The sequence below is a fragment of the Coregonus clupeaformis genome, chromosome 5, assembly GCF_020615455.1.
Source record: "Coregonus clupeaformis isolate EN_2021a chromosome 5, ASM2061545v1, whole genome shotgun sequence".
NCBI lineage: Eukaryota > Metazoa > Chordata > Actinopteri > Salmoniformes > Salmonidae > Coregonus > Coregonus clupeaformis.
In genome coordinates this window covers 3,995,154-4,019,156 of record NC_059196.1, presented here as the reverse complement: position 1 = coordinate 4,019,156, position 24,003 = coordinate 3,995,154, and the positions used below count along the sequence as shown (strand labels likewise).

Below are 24,003 nucleotides of genomic sequence, written 5' to 3'. Positions count from 1 at the left end.
TCAAGGTAAATACAGGCTTTTATTTCAGACCATTCTTGACAAAGAACTGTATGCTGTAGTACTGAGATCTAATTATTCATAATAACCATCGAAATACATAACCTACAGGAGTGTTACTGATCTAAACAAGTTGACATTAGGACACCAAAGGAGAACGGCCCTGTCCTCCAATTGTTCTCAGAGCCAATCGCACTGACTGAACCAAAACGGGACAGGGCCGTAGAGGAGGACGCGCAGGATATCCATATTTTTTTAACGATCCTTCTTCTGTACACACAAAAATATGGTGACCTAGAACACCACAACACCTGGCATACACGGACCTCAGCACAAGGAGGGTGATGAGTAAATACAAACGTACGGGTCTGAAGTCAGCCTTCGATCCCCCTGCACATACACAGTCTCACACACAAGCACTGTACACGGCACAACAGAAAGTCACCTAGATTAAAACACACGGAGCCATCAAAGGAGGATTAACATCTACTGGGGTTGACTGGAGAGCCAGTATAGGCCAAGGGGGATTAAAATTCTTATTTAGATCATTAGATCACACACATACACTCACATACATCTGTATGCATTTAAAACTCCATAAAGCTACACGCCTGTGCAGAATATACTATCGTTACTTAGTGTTGAAGTGGCAATATATGTTCAAATATTATATGTAACCTTTTTTCAGAATATACAATAATGAAATGCATTATACAGACAGACAATGTAAGCTGTTCACACGTTCAGTACATCAAAATTAAGAGTTTCTATATTAGTTTCTTCTCACGACAGAGTGCAAATCAGATCCTTCAACTACTTCAAAAGGTTAATTGCTTCTTTCTCAAGTCCACTTACATAACATAAACCCATTAAAAAAACAATTACACACAAAAAACCTTAATTCTAGTAAGTGTTAAGTAGTCAAATATGGAATGTGAAAAGAAAAGAAAGTGGTCCAATTTCTGTTCAAAATACAAATAAAAGTCCTTTGCAGTTTAAGGGAGAACATAATACAAATAATTTAATGAGCGCAGGTTTGCTTGTTGTTTGTATCCCCTATTGTGAGTAGAAGAGCATGGTAAGCTGGTGAGGAACACAAGGAGAGACAAACAGGTGACTCAGGGGTGGTGGGCGTTCACATGCCGTAGCCAAAGCCAGGCTGGGGAGGCTGGCCGTAGCCGGCGGGTGCTGCTGGGTAGCCGTAGCCTCCATAGCCAGGCTGGGGGGGCACGGCCTGACCAGGGCCTGAAGTGAGCATGAGCTGGGGCGTGCCTGCAACACAAACACGGAGGACACTAGCATGAGCTTCATGACAAGACTACTAATATACAAACACACTTCAAAAGGGTTAACATTGCCCAGGTGCTAAAACAACAAAGCATAATAGGCCTTCCTTTAGCATATTCAACCAATAGAGCGGCAGGGGTATGTAGAGGTCAGGTCGTCGTACCATAAACAATGGGCTGGGACTCTGTGTTCTGCTCCTCCTGTTTCCTCAGGGACTCTGAGGCATCAAGCTTGTCGACCTGTGAGGCAGGCAGAGAGGTGAGCATGTTAACCACAGACACAACCAGCAAGGGGTGCTCTAATGAGATGCCATTATAACTGACCTCTGGGTTATTTCACTGGCTGGCCGATGGGACCATTCCTGACAGGCAGAGATGAATAAAGTCAAGATTAAAACAGGCCGCAAGAGGCAGGCCATGCTACGGGGTGTGGGATGGTTTTTTAGTCAGGCACTGTCACTAGTTGCTACTGGCTATACTAGCTACCAAGCTTGACCACGACAGCCCAGCATTAGGGTTGTAAAGGAGTCTAATTTCAGATTAGATACACACAGCTAGGCCTAAACAAAACACATATAAATAAATAAATGGTCCCACCATCCAGCCACCAGATGCATCTATTTCCATGTGCTTGGACAGTATGTAGAGAACCAAACCCATTTCAACATCTCTAATATGGGCCAACATCACAGAAATCTAACTACTAGGGATTACAAGCACTACCACAACGCTAACACTAACAAGAAACTCTCCCTACCATGAAGTAGAACAAACAGATATAATGAATCAACTGGAAACCACAATAAATAAGCTCTAAATGGAAAGATTATACTTATATTAAATTGTCAATAACCAGCAAATAAGACAAATCTTTATCATGTCGGTCCTCTTGATTAGTTGTTAAGCAGCTTAGAGCAGGAATTGTAAAAGACAAAAAGGCAAGACTGACAATTCGCAGGATCAAGCAAGCAGCATCTTGAATATGAGAGAAATACACAACCTATGCATCCTGAATATTCACAAGATCACTTCAACAAAACCATGATAAGTCATTTATGAATATACTTCTCTCCTGTCAGATCACAACGTAGGGTTCAGTTCTCTACATACTTGCCGTCTGGCAAAACAGTCAGTACGTTGTTTTAAGATACAGGTAAACAGGCTGTAGGTTCATTGAAGGGGAAAGAGACATGCTGAAGCGGCAGTTAGGTAATTTCTCTGTTTAGAAGAGTGCATGAGAGAGGCAGAGAGCCACAGTGGAGGGAGTGAGAGGATGGAGGGATGGTTTGTACGGCCAGTCAAGGCGTCCAGAAGCAGGCACAGCCAACAACGATGTCTCCTAGCCTGTCCAAAGTGCTGCTAATGCTATGGAGGGGGAAACTCATGCTTGCCCTCAACACAATATAAGTATGTTAGACGCGTTCCACACCCTATGCACACACAGTACCCTGCTTGTCATTGAAGAGATCACACTTTACAGTTCTGGAGTAGCAAAGAACTAATACAGTAAAACTAATATAACAAATAAAAGGAACAAAAATATAATAAAATATAAAAAATGTCTACATACATGATACAATTTGTTGAGGATATTTACTAATATATCTAAAACTTGGCATTTTTTACTTTGAGAGTTAATTCTGTAAACAGTTACATAAGAGGAGGGAACTCTGAAAGAATGGTCACAATTTCCATACAGAGTATGTTCTATTCTCCCACGTTGCAGCTGTCTAAAGCTGTGCATAGCCCAAATATGAGGCTACATAACTTTGCTATAAGGACAACATTCAACAATGTTGGCCTTAAGCGCTGGTCAGACCACATTCAATGTGGTCCCAGTGCTGTTTTAACATTAATTTCAGTACAAATCAAACCCCATTACTCTACCAAGGTTGACCACTAAATGGCAAGTGGTACAGATTCTCACAGCCTCAAGCCAACAGCAGACTGGAGCTCAGTGATATTACAGACAGCGGTAGTTTCATTAGTATCTACAGGTCTAAGGGAGAGTAGTCTGACTACAGTAAGTAGAGCTCTCCTTTCCTGCTCCTGGACAGTTACGGAGTTTGCTGGTTTATGTGGACAGCCTCAATGGAATGGAACTAAACATCCCTCTGTTTGGGTGTTGCTGGGGTGAATGAGTTCCTGAATGGTCAGTCACTGATTCAACCCTGGAACAAAGAGCAATAGCTAATAGAGCCATCCCAAACCCCAGCAGCTCCCTAGAGGCAGGGTGGGAGAGCCCCACTCCAGACCACTCTGGGTGGGCTGTCTAGTCAAGGTGTGGTGTGGACTCAGAAGCAGCAGTGACATGGGGAGGGGACAGACTCATGCAGTTTCCTCTAGTTTCACTCCTCCAAACTACAGACTACAGGGGGTCAAAAAGAATGACTGGAAATGGATTGGACTTTCACCTTTTCCTTAATCGCATCAACCTGAAAGGGAATTCAGAGAGGCAACTTAAGGAGAAAAACAAAACAAACTCTCCCAACAGAGAGAACAAACAAACGTGGAATCATCAGATCAACAGAGAAAACAGAAGAAAAATCACAGTGAGAGATGGAAATAAGCCACTTTTGATACAAATGCAAGCTCTGGTGAAATTATTGATGTGGTACTTTTCAGTTAGAATGACAATATTCATCAAATAGATAGATATTATATATCAGCAGACCTGTTTCTAAAATATAATTATAGTAAGCATCATACAACATGCATAATTTGGTACAATTGGTCTACGTAGTGGTCTATTTCTTCCTGTTTGTCCTAGATCCCAGTAGACTATAGCCTATACTACCATTTTGTTCTATCACAAGAAGTGATATTTCTGTTATTTCTTGACATATGACAAATATATGTGGCATGGAGAATCCTAAGCAGTATGAATCTCCTGATGTTAACATTTGTATGGAAAAGTAGCAGAGATGAAAACCCAAATCAAAAAGGAACACATGATTACTGGTAACACGATTGAGAGAAACGGAACAGGATGAGGATGTGACCGGCTGAAGTTGTGGTCGTTTACAAGATCCTGAAAGAAGGTGACCTCCTCAAAAGGTAAATTGGTACATTAAAAACGTCACCTGACAACAAATTGCCTCACCATGTTAACAGTACCTACTTTTTACTGTAGACACTGATAACCTAAGCACTAAAAAAACCTTACCATACCCTATGGGTTGAACTGCCATCCGAGTCGTGGCCAACTTAACCCACCTTGGAGAGGTACTCCCTCATGACCTGGATGAAGTAGGGCATGGAGAAGTCCATGATGTTGTGCCTCCAGGCCGTCTCCAGCACCACGTCAGGTCTCAGCAGGTCGTAGCAGGTGAAGAGGCAGGCGGCAAAGCACTCCTTCTTGTCCTCCTCCAGGAACCACGCCAACAACTCCTCAGCCAGCTCGACGTCTTTCGACTCAGACGCGTACTGCATGGCGTCCTACACACACACACAAAACACCACAGATATACACATTAAAACAGGGGAGACACAAGGGGAGAGAATTCAGAGTGACATATCTAAAAGCAATGTTATGATACACACATTTTACAAAAACAACAGCAGCATGGGTATCTATGTGAGCTGATGATCACTGGTCATCAGACAAAATATTAGTATAAAGTTGAGGAGAAACTGGACCTTGTAGAGTTTGTCCTTCTTGCAGAGTTCCACGCTCTGCTTCCAGCGGTTGTTGCCTTTGAAGAGGTAGGCAGCGATCCTTCTGAACTCAATCAGCTCGTGCTTCTCCAGGCCCTGGGCCAGGGTGATGTTGTCAAAGTTGTCGTAGGCGTCAATGGAGGCACGCAGGGCCTGGACAGGACAGAGGAATAACAACAAGAGAGAAAGTCATTTGCATGACAAAATAAGGAACTTTCTCTTTCCACAATGGTAATTTCAGTGTTTTCACAGTTTATTTTCTCCAAAGTATGCAAAACAAAGCGTATGTTAAAAGATCTTAGTACCGCATAGTCTTCCTCCGTGATGAAGAGGTTGTTAAGTGCTTCGTTGACACCCTTGTTGTTGTGGTTCTGCACTGACCGCAGGTACGGCTTGACCAGTGACAGCTGCTTGGTCTGGAGATGGACAGAGAAAAGTTCAGTCAGTGGACAGTCAAGCAGGTCGTTCTGAATGCCAAATATTGACATACAAGATAGATAGGAAGCTATTAAGTATGGACAGAGTAGCGTCCTAGTACCTTCATGAAGAAGTTGACTGCGCGGGTGTGGTCGAGTCGTGGTGACAGCACTATGAGCAGGTCGTTCAGTAACAATGGTTTGAACTCCAAGTAGAACTGGATAGCCTTATAGTATAACTCCACATTGGCCACCTGGAACGACAAAGCATTATACATTCAGCTGCAAGATCTGGATTTCTATTCAGTGTCAAATACTTTGTCTAATACAATCAATCAATCAATTTTATTTTATATAGCCCTTCTTACATCAGCTAATATCTCGAAGTGCTGTACAGAAACCCAGCCTAAAACCCCAAACAGCTAGTAATGCAGGTGTAGAAGCACGGTGGCTAGGAAAAACTCCCTAGAAAGGCGAAAACCTAGGAAGAAACCTAGAGAGGAACCAGGCTATGAGGGGTGGCCAGTCCTCTTCTGGCTGTGCCGGGTGAAGATTATAACAGAACCATGCCAAGATGTTCAAAAATGTTCATAAGTGACAAGCATGGTCAAATAATAATCAGGAATAAATCTCAGTTGGCTTTTCATAGCCGATCATTAAGAGTTGAAAACAGCAGGTCTGGGACAGGTAGGGGTTCCATAACCCAATGACAATGACCAATGAATACATCATGACAACTTGACCAATACGAAATGTTTGCAAATCTAAAACATGACATGCAGTCAATGCTGAGCTTGTGTGTTGTTGCAGTCAGTTACCTTGGTGACGATGTCTTTGAACTGTCCCTCCTTCCAGGCGTCTGAGGGGTGGCTCATCATGGTGATGATGGCGTTGTCAAACTCTTCATACTTGTCATAGAGGAAGACCAGCTCCGCCCACAGGTGGGCCTGCTCTGCAGCCCTCAGGACCTGTAGACACATTTTTTTACATTTTAGTCATTTAGCAGACGCTCTTATCCAGAGCGACTTACATTTACATTTACGTCATTTAGCAGACGCTCTTATCCAGAGCGACTTACAGTTAGTGAGGACATACATTTGTTACTTTTCATACTGGCCCCTCGTGGGAATTGAACTCACAACCCTGGCGTTGCAAAATATAAAGACTATGCAAATAATTTCAATCCCCTTGCATATAGGCATCTCTCTGGAAGCATTCTTCCTCTCTGTCTCTTACCTTTGGAATGTTGACTCTGGACCAGAAGAGCTCCAGGTGCTCCCTCATCTTCTGGGGTTTGAACTTGGAGTAGAGGATGGCCAGCTCGGTGAACATGCCCATGTGAGCCCGCTCCAGGCCCAGGGCTGCCTCCAGCATAGTGATCAGCTCCTCAAAGTAAGCACGGTCCTAGAGACAAACAACCATGGCATCTTCAATTAACACAGGACCATTAAAAACAAATGTATCACATGTTAGGGTATGATTGGGTTAAAAACAAACTCTTGCCAGGATAAGACCATTGCTATGAGAGTGAATATTGGTAGTAATTGAACCAAATGGGCCTTACCTGGTAGTAGTTGATGAGCTCCTCCAGTTCATCAGCATGGACAACGATGTGCAGGCCACACATCTGGGCCAGGCGGAACTCGTTACCATCCACACAGGCAAAGCACACCTCTTTCCAGGTGCGGGTGCTGTTGGCCTTGCGGGCTCCATCCACGGCAGCCTGGTACTCTCCCAGGTGGACCAGGGTGGACGCTAGCCGCCCGAAGTTGGACACGTTGTTGTAGAGCAGCTTGGCCGCGTCATACATCCTCTCATCATAACACCTGTCACCCACCTGGAATAGAGAAAGACTTGATAAGAAAAGGTATGATACTGGTCAGCAGTGATGGAGAAGGATGTGTCAGGTAAACCTGTGTGTGTGTGCCGATGTGTGTATATAGTATTCGGAGCGTACCTGTTGGATGTGGGCGTTGTTGGGTCCATTGATGAACTCCTCCAGTTCAGCCAGGCGGTTGGTCTTGGCCAGGGCGAAGATGAGCTCTGTCTCCACGTATGACTCACGGGACTTCTTACGGGCCATCTGAAGGAACTTCACCAGGTCCTCCCAGTTACCTGAGGATAGTAGGGGAACATTTCTATTTACTTCACTAAGCCCTTTTCCTCTAGCCTGGTTGCCATCTCTGCTCAGCTATTACATGCCACTCCTTGTACTCTGTCATTTGCCAAAGAGACTGGTCATTCTTCAATCTTCAAAACGGAACATTCTATAATTTGAATCAGGATTTGATCCTGATTCGATAACCCTCACAGCTATCCTCCAATCACAAAGGTTATGCAAATATTGGAACTCTATCACTTTTTTTCCTCAACAAATTGTGTTGGTGTCCGGTTGCTAAGCAACCATTTTGTTTGTCCAGACTAAACCAGTTTGTCAAAAGCTCACTTCTAAATTCTCAAACTAAATAAATACTGCAATTCCAACCTCAAAACATCTTAGCTTTGATTTTAAGCCTAAAATTAAAACTTGCCTAGCTGACAGCTAAATGTTTGTTTTTGTTATTTCGAGGCTCCACATGTTGTCATGGAAAATATTAATGATTTTCAACAACCAATGAGCAACTTCGCCAGAAATCCAGCTGCATATTGAACTTTGAGATTGCAGAAAGTCCAGTCTCTTTGGCATATGACACAAGGAGTGGAATGTTAGAGACTGGTACCCAGACTACTTTTCCCCCAATTGGATACAGGTGAATACCTTCACCTCCAATGGCAAGCCTACATTGAAAAACCCTAATGTTGGTCGTACGCTGGACATTACGTGGATATTTTTTTGTCTCTTACCACTCTGGGCTGCAGCCTGGCCCACCTCCATGTAGGCAGAGGGGTCGTCAGCCTTTATGTAGGAGTCAATGGCCTCCTTCACTAGACCCTTCTGCAGCTGAGCCTTGGCCAGCTGGCTCCACACTGGAGGCTCGTTGCAGCGCTCAGCAAATTCGTAGGCCCGGTCCAGGTTCCCAATGTGCTCAATCAGAACCTAAAAACACACAGAAATAACTTTTGTCAAGTTCACCTCTTAATCCATAGAATTCAGGCAGAACAGTAGCATTGCCCACAATGACCAACATTTTGGTCAATGGTCCATTTCCCAGAGCAAAACACTCAACCACTGACCTGCACGGCAGAGGTGTTGACGTCAAACTTCCTGAAGATGGCGAAGGCCTCCTCGAAGAGCTCGTTGCTGATGGCGATGTTAGCGATGTCGGGGGCGTCGTAGTTGTCCAGGCGGTTGATGTACTCCATCACACGGGTACGGTCTGCCTTGATGGCTGTCAGGATCAGCAGGTTCTGCAGGTTTCTGAATTAAAACACAGATGAACTCTGCTCAGCATTGACAAACTAAAACAACAAGTATAAAGTTCCAAACCATCCTGGTATTGAAAGAGCAGACACACAATGGACAGCGCAGTTTGCCAGTGAGCACAGGTAGCAGAGCTTCAGTAGCCCTAGTACCTGTGTTCACTGAAGACTGAGTTATCCAGAACGATCTTCTCCAGCAGCTCAATGAGTTCGTTGGGGAGGTCTGCAGTCATGAAGGCCTTGACTGTGACGGACACCTCCTCTGGGTCCTGGGTCTCAGACAGGGCTGTCTGAACAACCTGGATGAAAGATAGACAACAAACATCATTCATTATTCCAGAATGGAGAGAATAGTCACCATTCTGCAAACGTATAGCCAAACGGGTCACAAATAACAATTTAACCATTGTGTGAAATACGACAACGCAGCACATTTTGGGATAATGGTTTTAGTGAGGATGATGTGGTTTGCATTTCTAACAGGCAGGAACAGGTCCATACCTGGTCGATGAGGGGTCTTCTGAACGGGTTACTCTCCAGCAGCACACTGGCCCACAGCTCAGGGTCTTTACGGCGAACCAGGTAGCGAGACAGACTCTTGAACAGAGAGTTCTCATTGCACACCTGTACAGGAAATGTAAGATGATCAGCATGAGGCAAAACATATGCAAACACTGCTAAATTACCATTTCAATGTATTAGTCAAGTTAAAATGTATTTCTTATTTCCCCACTCACATTAATGAGCTCCTGGTCACACTGTCCTCTCTCGTAGGCCACGCAGGCCAGGTGGGGGTCCCTCTTCTCACAGTACTTGCCCACCACGCGGCTGTCGTAGAAGGGGTTCTCACGCAGGAAGCGCTCTGGGTTGTTGTTGCTGTCGATGTAGATCTTGGCCAGGGCATTGTGGGTAGCTGGCTCCTCACAGCCCTCATGGATACGGGCCTCCAGCCAGGGCAGGAGCAGCTTCAGTCTGGAGACAACACATATACATCTTCAAGTTTCAGGTGCTCATAAATGAGATATATTTCCACTTTTAACTGGGTCAAACAGCACCACTTCATCCTACTTTCTCTTCCAGAAGTAATGTCACAATTAAATGCACTACTGCTGCAGTTGGGGACAAAAACAAGCCCTGGCAAGACAGGCCACGTTAGTATAAAGCCAGTCTGGGCTGAAACACATCCCTCTCCCTGTCCCCATACTCCTTACCTGTTCCTCTTCTCCACCTCAGCCACCAGTTCATCAGTGGAGAACTGTCCTTTCACCACCAGGATCAGGTTTTTAATCACATCCTCAGCACAGTCCACATCCAGCAGCCCTCCAATCACCACCGGCAGACGGCTGGGGTTCACCTGACACACACACATTTTTCTTACAGAAAATTCACTTATCGTACAATGGTTGTGACCCTTTAATTCAGTGTATTAAAAAAAAAAGCTGTTACGCAGGTTAATATGAGTTTCTGTACCTTCTGCACATAGATCTCAATGTATTTCTGCAGGGTATTGCGGTACAGGTAGAGGACCAGGTCATGGACAAAGTCGAAGCGGTCACACACGATGATCAGGGGGAGCTGATCAGTCAGCTTAGCTTCCTGTGAAGAGAGGAAAGATTCATATCAGCTCACTGAATCAAACTAACATCCAGAGCTGGCTTTTAGGGTAATTCAACAAATAAAGACTGAAGTAAGCTGAACTGTGATGTCATGTTATAGTATGCCTCCGTTTCTCCCTTACCTTGAGGAAGTTCTTGACTCGTTCGGGGTCGTAGCAGTTGCTCTCTCTGCAGATCCTCTCCACCTCTTTGATCTGTCCTGTCTTACAGGCGGCCTGGATGTACTTGAAGTGGACCTCTGGGTCCTGGCTGAAGTTAACGATGGAACCCAGGAAGTAGAACAGACCTGGAATGAACCGAGACAGAACTTAGTCCCCATAGAGATAGAGAGGTAGGAAGAACAACTATGTGGTTGTTGAAACAGTCATGACCATATTCCATGCAGGTGAGGACAAGACTAGGTGGTTTGCATCAGGTGTATGGCCTGCTTACCTTCGAAGCTCTTGAATGACTCAAAGAGCTCCGTGAGGGAGTTGGTGGAGAGCTGCTCGTGGTACTTGGAGGCCACCTGGACACAGATCTGCAGGTTCTGACGGATGTTAGCCGACAGCATGGCCCGAAGACACTCTAGAGAGTCCTCCACTGACAGGGATCCAAAGAAGTTCACCAGCCACTGCAGGCCAGAGTCAATACACATACAGAGTCAGTGCACTGACAGGAGAAATACCAGAATGCACACATTAGTCAATAAAGGTTACATTTATTAAGAGCAAAACACAACAAGTACACACTGCTCTCCAAGACCATGAACACTGGTCAAGGACATATTCTATTCCATGCAGTGTGTGGTTGTGTTAGGTAGTGTCCTATACCTCAGGGTTGAGCAGGTGTGTGTGCACCACGGCCCGTTTGATGTCGTACAGGTCAGTGTAGTGCTCCAGTGCCCTCTGCAGCAGGCCAGCCTTCTCACACAGCTGGGCAACGTGTGCACGGTCGTAGTGGGTGAACATCTGGTTGCCCAGGATGGCATCGGCCACCTGAAGAGGAAAGAAACACCATACATTAATTTAAAATCCATGACATCACGAGTCAGTGGAAGAGAGGCAAATTAGAGTGTGGCACTTATGACGATGTGAAATAAAAAATACAACGTACAATTGCTGTGTAAGTGTTGGGTCTGTATTTACATTTTAGTCATTTAGCAGACGCTCTTATCCAGAGCGACTTACAGTTAGTGAGTGCATGCATTTTTTCATACTGGCCCCTGTATAGGATGGGGTGTGATGTGTGTGTGTGTATGTGCTGGTGTGTATGGGATGGGGTGCGATGTGTGTGTACCTGTGGGGCGTGGACCAGGTTCATCTCCAGCAAGCGTGTCTGCAGAGGCCCCTCAGCAGGCCTGTTGTTCTTCAGGGCGTCCAGGAGGAAGGAGGTACACTGCTGGATCAGGTTATACTCCATAAACACATCAACGATCTGAACAGGGAGACAGACAATACATCAGTTACCACACATCTTTCATGTTACTGTCTACAGCCAGCATCTGATACAGCCACCTCACAGCGCAGCACTGAACAAGGTTTTTTCCCCTTCAGAAAATGTAAATATAAGGGAAATAGGATGATAAATGAAGGGTTGAGGTGGTAAAGACGTTTGGCCCTTTGCCCTCTGACCTGTGTGATGTCAGCCAGCGGCTCCTCGTCCTGCACCAGCATCTGGGAGAACTGCAGGCCTTGTTCTGGACTGATCCTCATCACGTTTCTCAGCAGGAACATCCAGTCTGGAGTATAGCCCACCTAGAGGGAAAATACAGAAAACACATCTGTTAGTTCAAAACTGAACACAATCTAATTTGACCACATTACAGAATTCCATTTTGTGTCAAGTCAAATGTTATATTGGAAAGGACTAGTAGATAGAAATATAACCACCACTAACCTTTTTGGCGTAGAGGACAATTTTCTGGAACTGTCCGGTCTCAGCGAAGCACTGGATGACCTTGTTGGGCACGTTGGCCCTGAGGTAGACGCTGAGGGCCAGAGTGGGGTCCACTGACTTCACCAGGTCACCCAGCTCCTCTGAACACTCCAGCTGTAGAAAAATACATGCAATGTTCATTCACACACTACAAGCTGTAAATCCCTAACCAACACTGTTTCTAAAAAAGTCCTAACCAGCCCAATAGTTATAGGGATAGTTGATCAGAGCAGTGCTATATGTTGAGCAATACATAATTGGAACATAAAACTGTAAAGCTCAATGTTGAACATCCAAACTCAACAGTAAGAGACAATTATAGTATCAGTTTATTATGATAACTATGGTTCCTTGCCTTGTCCTCTTTGAGCCATTTCTCCAGCAGCTGCTTGCGTCCCTGCTGAAGGACGGGCCTGCACAGCTCCAGAGACTCAAACTTGTTGAGCTGGCCCTGGTCCAGCAGGATGCCAAAGTACTGCAGCAGGGGAGAGGTCTGGCCCGGCTGGGCCGGTACACTCTGGAACTTACGGATGGTGTCTGGGGTACGCAGGATACCCTGGGGAGAAGGAGAAAAGGAGCCAAAATCCAAGTTGTAACTTTTAAAACATTTGACCATGATAGATAGAAGGCCGCAGTAGCAGAACCCTTACTATCCACAAGACAGATTTTTTTGTTGCAGCTGAAATATCATCCAAAAAACATGATTTTCATTGTTTGGGCGTTTTGGTGCATTGGCAGTACCTTGGGAGCGTTGGCGGCCACCTTGGCAGCCTCTGAGTAGTTCCCTGCAGCGAACAGGGTGTTGAACTTTCGGGCGAACAGCTCCTCGGCCCCGGCCAGGTTGTTGCGCACGGCCATGCGCAGGGCCAGGTCTGGGTTCTGAAGCACGTTGGTGATGTAGGGGATGATGTTCTCCTCCTCCACACACACCGACAACACCTGGACAAACACATTAACACACAGACAGGGTTAGAGTCCACTCCTATACAGACATGAAAATATGTGTACTATTACATTAGTTTATATGTACTGACAATTGTAACAAAACTGGTATATAATTCCTTTGTTAAACTTACATATTTATTCAAAATGTAATTGAACGTGTAAAAATAATGTTGCTAGACTAGAGAATGGCATTTGGGAATTAAATTCACAGATGGCCATCCCCATGGAGCAGTGTGTGTGTGTGTGTGTGTGTGTGTGTGTGTGTGTGTGTGTGTGCGCGCGAGTGTGTATATAAGTGTGAGTGTGTGATACATTAAAATGTAAAAGGAGCAGCAGACTTGGCGGGTTAGAGAGCCAGGAGCTTTAAGGAGATGAGGACACCTGGCCTGACGGACCTCCAACTGTGTTTCACATGTTGCTCTCTGCTGGAGGCGCCGTTAGAGCAGTTATATACAAGGCTTCCCTCAGCCAAGGTCACCAACTGACACACACACACATGTCAATCATACTCTTAAGAGACAAAAGCACACTGCCACACAAACACACTCTGTTTTTTCACTGTCACATAAATGGGACTCTCAAGCCATCATCACATACACTACCAGTCAAAAGTTTGGACACACCAACTCATTCCAAGGTTTTTCTTTACAAAAATAAAGAAAAATCCTTGAATGAGTAGGTGTGTCCAAACTTTTGACCTACAGTACCAAACTTTTGACTGGTACTGTAGGTACAGTATTTGTGAATTCTGAGGAGGAGAGTTGGAGCAGTGGGCTCTACAGACATGGATCAGCTTTCCACCCTCCTGAATATTTAATGGCTCTGTGTGTTTTGGACAGGAAGCTCAATGATCAGCCCACTGGCATCTAGTTACTCCTGATAAAAGGACTAAAACAATCCCCTTTACTCCCGGCTACCCAGTGGAGACTTACCTGTCCTTTCCTGTTGACTCCAATGATGCCAGCGGTTGGTTCATGTGGGGCTGTAACAAAGATGGTCTCCCCGCTGATCCTGTTCATGTAGATACAGGTGCCAGTCTCCAGGTCATACAGGTGGATGTAGCCATATTTGGTGATGAGAAAGACAACATCCTGCTTAGAGCTGATCTAGAGGACAGAGAGCAGGGAGACAAGGCTTCAGTACCTGTGTCATAACGGGTATTAATGCTGAGGGCCTGCATGTCTGTATGGAACAGGTTTGAGTGCTTGTCCATCTACTATGAAGTGGTTCCAGTACCTGCATGGCTACAGGGAAGTCATTCTGGGCCTCAGGAGGGAAGAACACGTCCACTGCCTTCTTTGGAAATGGCTGATTGCCTGTTGGTGGGGTTCCCACTTCAATGATGTGTAACTAGAAAAGCAGAAACATATTCAGAGGAAAATCAACAACACAGCTCCCGGTCTTCTCTCATTTTTATTTTTCCATTCCAGCCCTCCCTGAGTACTCCATGTCCATGCTGAGCGGAGATTCCTACCTTTCCTCCAGCTTGCCCACGGACAGCGAAGCAGAACAGTGTGGATTCCTCTGTGTTACCCTCCATTTTGAACTGGGCGAAGCCGGCAGCATGGCCCTCAATGGGCTGGGACACCTTCCTGTCCACAGAGTACAGCTGCATGGCTCCCACCACACGGTTTTGCTGAAATGAAGGAATACACATACTGTACAAGAGCTTGTGCTACAGCAGTCTTTTCCAGTGGTACATTAAGCCTTATCAGGGCATTTCATAACACTGTGCAAGCTTCAATACAGACAAAAAGCAAGCTATTAGCCTCTATCAGGTCAGTGTATTGCTGTACATTCGTGTAGACACTCACACGGATTAACTTCTATGACAAACTCATTTGAAAAATAAAAATGCAAGTCACTCTTCAGTAGATTACAGCTCGCGTCAACCATAAATCCAATCTAATTCCTTCTATTTCAGTACCTGTGCTGAAATCCCAATGAGAAGCAGCCATTTCTGTTTGGCGTCAGTGCGGTAGTTGATGATTTGACAGCCTGCTAGGCTGGAGTGTCGGTCAAAGACTTTGACTGGCTGGGAGTCTCCCTCCATGCTCCAATGGTAGACGGCGTTGTCTGTGACCAGTGCTACTGTGTTGAGGGAGATCCACTTCCAGAAAGTGACGTCATCAGTCATGGTGTGAGCCTTCATCTTGCTCTTCATCTCAATGTTGAAAATCTGGAGGGTTTTTGCCGCTGAAAATTCACACATTAAAAGGTTTAGAGATACAGTGCTAGATCATCATATCTCCACTAGCTAATGTCAACTACTAATCACCACACACAAACATCAGACTAGAGGGGAAATTAAAATACTGTAATACCAAATTTCACTTGATTTAGAAATAGTGGTAGTCATGGTTTGGTGCGAGTGCCACCAAATGACCATACAAAACAGCACTTGCAATGCAGAAAGCAAGACCACAACGACAGGCAACCAATAATGTGGTAAGATCTGCATTCAGTTAGGAAAACACTCAATACAAAAAAAGTAGAAGACATGACCAATCCAGATGAGGATAATAAACAGAAACTTCTAGTGACTGGGTGAATTGACAACTTGCAAACAATTGCCTTCAGAAAGTTTTTATACCTCTTGACTTATTCCACATTTTGTTGTGTTACAACCTGAATTCAAAATGGGTTAAATAGATTTCTCACCCATCTACACACAATACCCCATAATGACAAAGTGAGAACATCTTTTTTTTTTTTATTGCTAATTTATTGAAAATGAAATACAGAAATATCTATTTTACATTAGTATTCAGACCCCTGAGTCAATACTTTGCAGAATAACCTTTGGCGGCGATTACAGCTTTGAAATCGTATTGGGTATGTCTATCAGCTTTGCACATCTGGATTTTGAGATTTTCTCCCATTCTTCCTTGCAGATTTTCTCAAGCTCTGTTAAGTTAGATGGGGAGCAGCAGTGAACAGCAATCTTCAAGTCTTTCCACAGATTTTCAATGGGATTCAAGTCTGGGCTTTCGCTGGGCCACTCAAGAACATTCACATTCTTGTTCTGAAGCAATTCCAGCGTTGCTTTGGTTGTATGCCTGGGGTCATTGTCCTGTTGGAACATTAATCTTGTCCCCAGTCTAAGGTAATTTGCACTCTGGAGCATTAACATTTACATTTTAGTCATTTATCAGACGCTCTTATCCAGAGCGACTTACAGGAGCAATTAGGGTTTAGTGCCTTGCTCAAGGGCACGGACAGATTTTTCACCTAGTCGGCTCGGGATTAGAACCAGCGACCTTTCGGTTACTGGCACAACGCTCTTAACCACTAAGCTACCTGCATCAAGGATTTGCCTGTATTTGACTCCATTCACTGTTCCCTCCATTCTTACCAGTCTCCCAGTCCCTGCCGCTGAAAAGCATCCCCATAGCATGATGCTGCCGCCACCACCATGCTTCAGGTAGGGATGGTGCTAGATGGGTGATTAACTGTGCCTGGTTTTCTCCAGACATAGCGCTCTGCATTCAGGCCAAAGAGTTACATTTCTCATTAGACCAAATAAATATTTTGCCTTATGCTCTCAGTCTTTCAAGTACCTTTTTGCAAACTCCAAGCGTGCTGTCATGTGCGTTTTTCTCAGGAATGGCTTCCGTCGGCCACTCTCCCATAAAGCCCAGATTGGTGAAGTGCTGTAGAGACGGTTGTCCTTCTGGCAGCTTCTCCCACCTCAGCCAAGGAACTCTGTAGTTCTGTCAGTGGTCACTGGGTTCTTGGTCACTTCCCTGACCAAGGTCATTCTTGCACGGTTGCTCAGTTTGGTCAGACGGCCAGCTCTATCCAGAGTCTGGGTAGTTCCATATTTTGTCAATTTCCCAATGATGGAGACCACTGTGCTCTTGGAAACATTCAACACTCTAGAACTTGTTTTATACCCTTCCCCAGATATGCCTCATCACAATTATATCTCTGAGATCTACAGACAGATCCTTGGACTTCACAGTATAGTTTCTGCTCTGACATGCACTGTCAACTGTGGAACCTTATATAGAAAGGTGTGTTTCTTTCTAAATCATGTCAAAACAATGGAATTCTCCAAAAGGTGGACTACAATCAAGTTGTAGTGACATCTCAAGGATGATAAAAGGAAATTGGATGCACCTGAGCTCAATTTGGAGTGTCATAGCAAAGGGGTGTGAATACGTATGTAAATGAGATTTCTGTATTTTATTTATTTTCAATAAATTTGCAAGCATTTCTAAAAACATGTTTTCACTTTGTCATTATGGGGTATTGTGTGTAGATGGGTGAGAAAAAAATATATTTAATCCATTTTGAATTCAGGCTGTAAAAACATGTGGAATAAGTCAAGGGGTATGAATACTTTCTGAAGGAACTGTATAAGGTCCTTCTATTAATTTCTGTTAAAGTCCTAACATTGTATGTGCCTAGTCATAGGTTAACTTCAGGGGTGTGAATCTGGAGCTCAAGCATCTCTACAGGATTCCTAACCCAATATGTTAATCCTGAGATGAATGAAGGAGTTTGGGTTGGGTCTGAATGCAGATTAACGCAAGACCACAAACAGATGTGATGAGGTACAAGAAGTGTCCTGGAATGCACTGACTGACCACCATTCCATTTCAGGCTTTCCAATAACTGGCTTATTATTGGAGCAACGAAAGGGTTTCCTATTCATTCATTTCTTGCGTCTGTAGCCTATGATGAATCAGCTATTGTTTTCAAATTTCACCACTGAAAAGTCTATAGGCCTAAATTTCCTGTTGTGTAATGCTATACACCTGGACAACAAATCACAGAGCTAAAAAAATAAACTAGCCCATCTAATGCAAAGAGAGATGACACATTCGATCACATACATATACACACACACACACACACACACACACACACATTCAGTTGAAGTCGGAAGTTTACATACACTTAGGTTGGAGTCAATAAAACTAGTTTTTCAATCACTCCACAAATTTCTTGTTAACAAACTATCGTTTTGGCAAGTCGGTTAGGACATCTACTTTGTGCATGACAAGTAATTTTTCCAACAATTGTTTACAGACAGATTATTTCACTTATAATTCACTGTATCACAATTCCAGTGGGTCAGAAGTTTACATACACTAAGTTGACTGTGCCTTTAAACAGCTTGGAAAATTCCAGAAAATGATGTCATGGCTTTAGAAGCTTATGATAGGCTAATTGACATCATTTGAGTTAATTGGAGGTGTACCTGTGGATGTATTTCAAGGCCTACGTTCAAACTCAGTGCCTCTTTGCTTGACATCATGGAAAAATCAAAAGAAATCAGCCAAGACCTCAAAAAAAAAATGGTAGACCTCCACAAGTCTGGTTCATCCTTGGGAGCAATTTCCAAACGGTTTGCAACTGCACATGGGGACAAAGATCGTACTTTTTGGAGAAATGTCCTCTGGTCTGATTAAACAAAAATAGAACTGTTTGGCCATAATGACCATCGTTATGTTTGGAGGAAAAAGGGGGCGCTTGCAAGCCGAAGAACACCATCCCAACCTTGAAGCACTGGGGTGGCAGCATCATGCTGTGGGGGTGCTTTGCTGCAGGAGGGACTGGTGCACTTCACAAAATAGATGGAATCATGAGGAAGGAAAATGATGTGGATATATTGAAGCAACATCTCAAGACATCAGTCAGGAAGCTAAAGCTTGGTCGCAAATTGGTCTTCCAAATGGACAATGACCCCAAGCATACTTCCAAAGTTGTGGCAAAATAGCTTAAGGACAACAAAGTCAAGGTATTGGAGTGGCCATCACAAAGCCCTGACCTCAATCCTATAGGACATTTGTGGGCAGAACTGAGAAAGCGTGTGCGAGCAAGGAGGCCTACAAACCTGACTCAGTTACACAAGCTCTGTCAGGAGGAATGGGCCAAAATTCACCCAACTTATTGTGGGAAGCTTGTGGAAGGCTACCCGAACCATGACTCAAGTTAAACAATTTAAAGGCAATGCTACCAAATACTAATTGAGTGTATGTAAACTTCTGACCCACTGGGAATGTGATTAAAGAAATAAAAGCTGAAATAAATAATTCTCTACTATTATTCTGACATTTCACATTCTTAAAATAAAGTGGTGATCCGAACTGACCTAAGACAGGGAATTTTTACTAGGATTAAATGTCAGGAATTGTGAAAAACAGAGTTTAAATGTATTTGGCTAAGGTGTACGTAAACTTCCGACTTCAACTGTATATACACACACACACACACACACACACACACACACACACACTACATAATACACACAATATACATATATATATATATATATAATATACACACATATAATATATATACATACAAAAGATATGTGGACACCCCTTCAATTAGAGGATTCGGCTAGTTCAGCCACACCTGTTGCTGACCGGTGTATAAAATCGAGCACACAGCATGGAATCTCCATAGACAAATATTGGCAGTAGAATGGCCTTACTGAAGAGCTCAGTGACTTTCAACGCGGCACTGTCATAGGATGCCACCTTTCCAACAAGTCAGATCGTCAAATTTCTGCCCGGCTAGAGCTTTCCTGGTCAACTATAAGTGCTGTTGTTGTGAAGTGGAAACGTCTAGGAGCAAAAACGTCTCAGCCGCGAAGTGGTAAGCCACATAAGCTCATAGAACGGGACCGCCAAGTGCTGAAACGCGTAGCGCGTAAAAATAATCTGTCCTCGGTTGCAACCCTCACTACCGAGCTCCAAGCTGCCTCTGTGTTTCCATGGCTGAGCAGCCGCACACAAGCCTAAGATCACCATGCGCAATGCCAAGCGTCGGCTGGAGTGGTGTAAAGCTCGCCGTCATTGGACTCTGGAGCAGTGGAAACGGGTTATCTGGAGTGATGAATCACGCTTTACCATCTGGCAGTCCGACAGACGAATCTGCCCCAATGCATACTGCCAACTGTAAAGTTTGGTGGAGGAGGAATAATGGTCTGGGGCTGTTTTTCATGGTTCGGGCTAGGCCCCTTAGTTCCAGTGAAGGGAAATCTTAACGCTACAGCATGCAATGACATTTTAGACAATTCTGTGCTTCCAACTTTGTGACAACAGTTTGGGGAAGGCCCTTTCCTGTTTCTGCATGACAATGCCCCTGTGCACAAAGCGAGGTCCATACAGAAATGGCTTGTCGAGATCGATGTGGAAGAACTTGACTGGCCTGCACAGAGCCCTGACCTCAACCCCACTGGGATGAATTGGAACGCAGACTGCAAGCCAGGCTTAATCACCCAACATCAGTGCCCGACCTCACTAATGCTCTTGTGGCTGAATGGAAGCAAGTCCCCGTAGCAATGTTCCAACATCTAGTGGAAAGCCTTCCCAGAAGAGTGGAGGCTGTTATAGCAGCAATGGGGGGACCAATTCCATATTAATGCCTATTATTTTGGAATAAGATGTTCGACAAGCAGGTGTCCACATACTTTTGGTCATGTAGTGTATCTTGCCTGACTAGTGAACTATTCAAATAGAATACATTATAGGCTACATAAAGACAAACACACAGGGGTGGGGGTGTCAAATCAATATTAAATCAATCAACACAAATTAATTTGGCTACTATAGCCTAGTATTGAAATGTTGCAATATTGCATTGCATATCTGATTTTCCTGTAGTCTAATATGCAGGATCTGCAATAAATTTGGTCTCTGAATGCAAGGTTCTTCCACTGCAGTCCAGGATGCACTGACAAAAATCATGCAAACCATGACTACTTCGGCCTATAGGCCAAGACCAGCTCTCAAACTGGATATAGTCATAATAAGGGCATGAATAATACATTATCAAAAGTTATCACAAGGATCTTGCTTCAGAGGAATGTTTCACCGTCTCAGCCTGTGCAATAGCCTTGACCGCTTGGCCATTGAGACAGCAGTGTGCAATATAAAAAGGTGCACATTGGCACACTCACAGATGTTTTTACCTCAACCCTAGAGGTCTTGATGAACTTCCTTGAATTTCCCTATTCTGTTTGCCATTTACCCTATAGCCTTCTGTTCTTTAAATCAACCCCCTTGTGCTTCCATCCTACTTTCTAACAGTCCTTCCTATGTAAACATAACAGAACATATACAGTACTGGGCAGACATTCCAACACAGTGCAAACATGATTACAACTTCCACAACTCATGATATATAAAATCCAACTCACCGTCTGCAAACATATAAGAAAGCATTAAGAAACGAAAAGAGCAAAAACAAGCAAAAATAGACAAAGCATTCATGATAGTATGACAATTTTATCAGTGTACAAAGGGGTTCAATTGTTTAAAATGTAGACTATAAATTGCAAATTACAAGCAGTTTTACTGCTGATTTTTTCAACAAAACAAAATAGAAATGGACAGGCCCGTATATGGTCATTAACAGGCGAAGCAGAATGTAACAGGTCTAGATCAATAACTTGCTGACAAACACAAAAACGTACACAAATGGCCTTTTATATTAGGACAGCAACACACAGGGAAATTATGGTCTACAGCAGTCAATAAAGGTGTAGTTAACTGCTTAGTTTGGGTGAATTCAGTTATTAAAAACACAGCCTCTGTACATATTAGTTCAGTCAAAGGAAACAGGTCAGGCTCAGTGCAAGTCCTTACCTTTGAGGGCAATAACTTTGCTAGCAGGGTTCATGATGGCGCTATCTGCAGAGATGGGCCTACGGATGGGAGTGTTGGGGTCGGCCATATCAATGATGACAACCTGTGCCTGCTCGCCCACCTTCTCTCTTATACAGATGAACTTATCAGACTCCATAGTCAGGGTGCTGAATCCAATGTTAGCTGGGTTGATCCCCAGGTTCTGGAGCTAAAGGAAATGGAATTACATTGTTTGAAAGATTTTGATTGGAAAAAAGACAGTTGCTAGTGTGACTGTGTAGCAGAGGTGGTTCGGTGAACTACGCTTGCATGATGTGTTAGTGATCTTGTCTGAGACCTGAAAACGTGTTGGCTCCTGTCCTGTAGTTCAGTGGACTAACCGGCCTTAAGGCACATGCACAGGTTCATGATCATTGCAGAGATTTTATGATGATGATGATTCGTGATGAGCTAGCATTTGTAAAGACTCAAACGCATTACCCTTTTATCATCCTATGGCCATACATAAAGTTAACTAACGTTACATCAAAATAAATAATACTAACTAGCTAGGTACTGTAGCTAGCTATGTTGTTTTAACCTTAGAACATTTGTCTATTGATTAAGCCAATTTAGTTTACTGAACACCTGCCTCCCTTGAATGAAGGGTCAGGGTAATCGAAGATCAGTGACAGACTAGCAGACATAGCTACATGCATCTATCTGGCTGTTATTAAATGGACTGTCACGCAGAAACGTCAGCTACAGTATGTATCTATCTAGTTAAGTAGTTAGCCATTACTTAACATTAAACGTTTGAATTAGCAGGCCAATTAAAATCAAAATAGTAGCTATCATACGAAAGCAGTTAGTTAACGTTACGTTTGATGGCTACCCTAGAACGTTAACTAACTAGTTCACTGTGCTAGTCTTTTCGCTAGCTAGGTAGCGAGCTAGCATAATATGGCAACCGGGGAGGAGAGGTCATTCATTTCGCTGCGGGTGTTGTGGACTGCCAGTTACAGTTAGCTTAGCTAGCTAACAGTGAGCGAAAAACGTCAAGCAACCGAGAAAGATCTGGAGGGGTTTAGTGCGATAGTTACGATCCCTGGTCACGACTAGTATTTAGCTATATTGTTTTCATACCTGCAGGTGCTCCTGGAAGCGGATAGGTAGTATTTGAGCCATTGCGGATTTCCTTTGCTTCTACGGAGTCCTGGAATTCTAGCTAAGCAGCTAGTTGGCTAGGTTAGCACCGTGCTAGCTACGACCTCCTCACTCACTGATTCGTAAGTCGTAGTCAGACAGTGAATATTTACGTCCAATCAAGCTGTTATTGAGAATATTTTCTAAATTGTGATTCCAAAATCTTATGTCAAGTGTAGCCGCCGGATGTTTATGCGTTTTCTCCACTGCCTGAATAAATGGCAGTGTCTTAAGCACTGATCTCAGTCCAAACCTGCAATGGCGACGGAAACAGCTCAGAATCTGAGACGGAAGAGGAAGCGAGACATCCAACTCCCTAATTTGTTTTGTTCATATACGGTCAGTGAACTAAGCCGACAAGACCCAGCTGCTATCGCATTGAGCCACCCCTTAAGCAAACCGGAACATATTTTTTTTTCAAAGGTAAACGGCCTGAGTAAGACATCTTCATTTAGCCACCATCTTTGTCAGAACGTTCTCAATCCGGAAGCAGCTGGGGATATCACTGGAAGGACAGACAAACCAATATGATCGTTCCACCTGTGATTTCATCTTTGCCTTTGACATGGAACAGTCTAAAACACACCTAAATGTATCTAAGAGGCCAAACATTTATTTATACTTATTTGTTTTACATTGACTTCCAATTTTTGCCACATCATTCGCCCTTTTACGTCAGTTCCGGATAATTCACGCTTCATTGGACATGCAGCGGATTTTAAGTGTAAATGTCCTCTCTGCATGATGTGCATTTAGTGTAGGATTATCGTGTGTTCATGTTTATGTTTCAATATCGTGTCTGTCACAGGGTCTCAGCTCTAGAATGATTGATTTTAGTCATGAAATGAATTCTAAACTCATAGGTGCTATTCTATCTTCCATGCTACTGTCCTGTAGCATGCGTAATGTCCTGTACGGTCTCATGTATGTCCTGTCTGAATCATTGTACCATTTGATCCCAATAGATCGTAAGTGGGATCCTACCCTAACCATAGTTCTAACCCTGACCATAACCCTA

At 43.9% G+C, this 24,003-nt stretch overlaps 1 protein-coding gene across 5 annotated transcripts; it reads right to left on the bottom strand.

Annotated features, from left to right (window-relative positions):
* LOC121558597 (clathrin heavy chain 1) lies at positions 1-23,470 on the bottom strand. 5 transcript variants are annotated; one of them, XM_041872014.2, is made up of 34 exons: positions 22,926-23,470; positions 21,801-22,008; positions 21,353-21,355; positions 15,122-15,390; positions 14,669-14,830; positions 14,431-14,544; positions 14,127-14,300; positions 12,991-13,188; positions 12,605-12,805; positions 12,211-12,363; positions 11,946-12,068; positions 11,611-11,748; positions 11,145-11,309; positions 10,765-10,945; positions 10,455-10,618; positions 10,187-10,312; positions 9,928-10,070; positions 9,454-9,688; positions 9,218-9,340; positions 8,870-9,015; positions 8,531-8,714; positions 8,201-8,393; positions 7,314-7,471; positions 6,921-7,193; positions 6,593-6,760; positions 6,175-6,324; positions 5,479-5,610; positions 5,246-5,356; positions 4,923-5,093; positions 4,500-4,721; positions 3,698-3,718; positions 1,608-1,645; positions 1,448-1,523; positions 1,177-1,269 (listed from the first exon to the last, which is right to left on the bottom strand). In XM_041872014.2, exons 1-33 carry the CDS (start codon positions 22,965-22,967, stop codon positions 1,493-1,495), a joined length of 4,920 nt encoding a protein of 1,639 aa, XP_041727948.1. In that variant the 5' UTR covers positions 22,968-23,470; the 3' UTR covers positions 1,177-1,269; positions 1,448-1,492. The 5 variants fall into 5 exon arrangements, with proteins under 5 accessions (XP_041727920.1, XP_041727926.1, XP_041727932.1 ...); XM_041871986.2 differs by lacking the exon at positions 1,608-1,645 and having other exon boundaries at positions 1-1,269; positions 22,926-23,460; XM_041871992.2 differs by lacking the exons at positions 1,608-1,645; positions 21,353-21,355 and having other exon boundaries at positions 1-1,269; positions 22,926-23,460.
* Positions 23,471-24,003: the final 533 nt, after the last annotated feature.

Excerpts from the sequence above, each read along its gene's own strand:
- LOC121558597 (XM_041871986.2), bottom strand. The coding sequence starts at position 22,967 with ATGGCTCAAATACTACCTATCCGCTTCCAGGAGCACCTGCAG. Across the intron at positions 12,364-12,604 it reads AATGGCTCAAAGAGGACAAG|CTGGAGTGTTCAGAGGAGCT; the intron begins GCAAGGAACCAT and ends ATTTTTCTACAG. Across the intron at positions 11,310-11,610 it reads ACCTGGTCCACGCCCCACAG|GTGGCCGATGCCATCCTGGG; the intron begins GTACACACACAT and ends TTTCCTCTTCAG.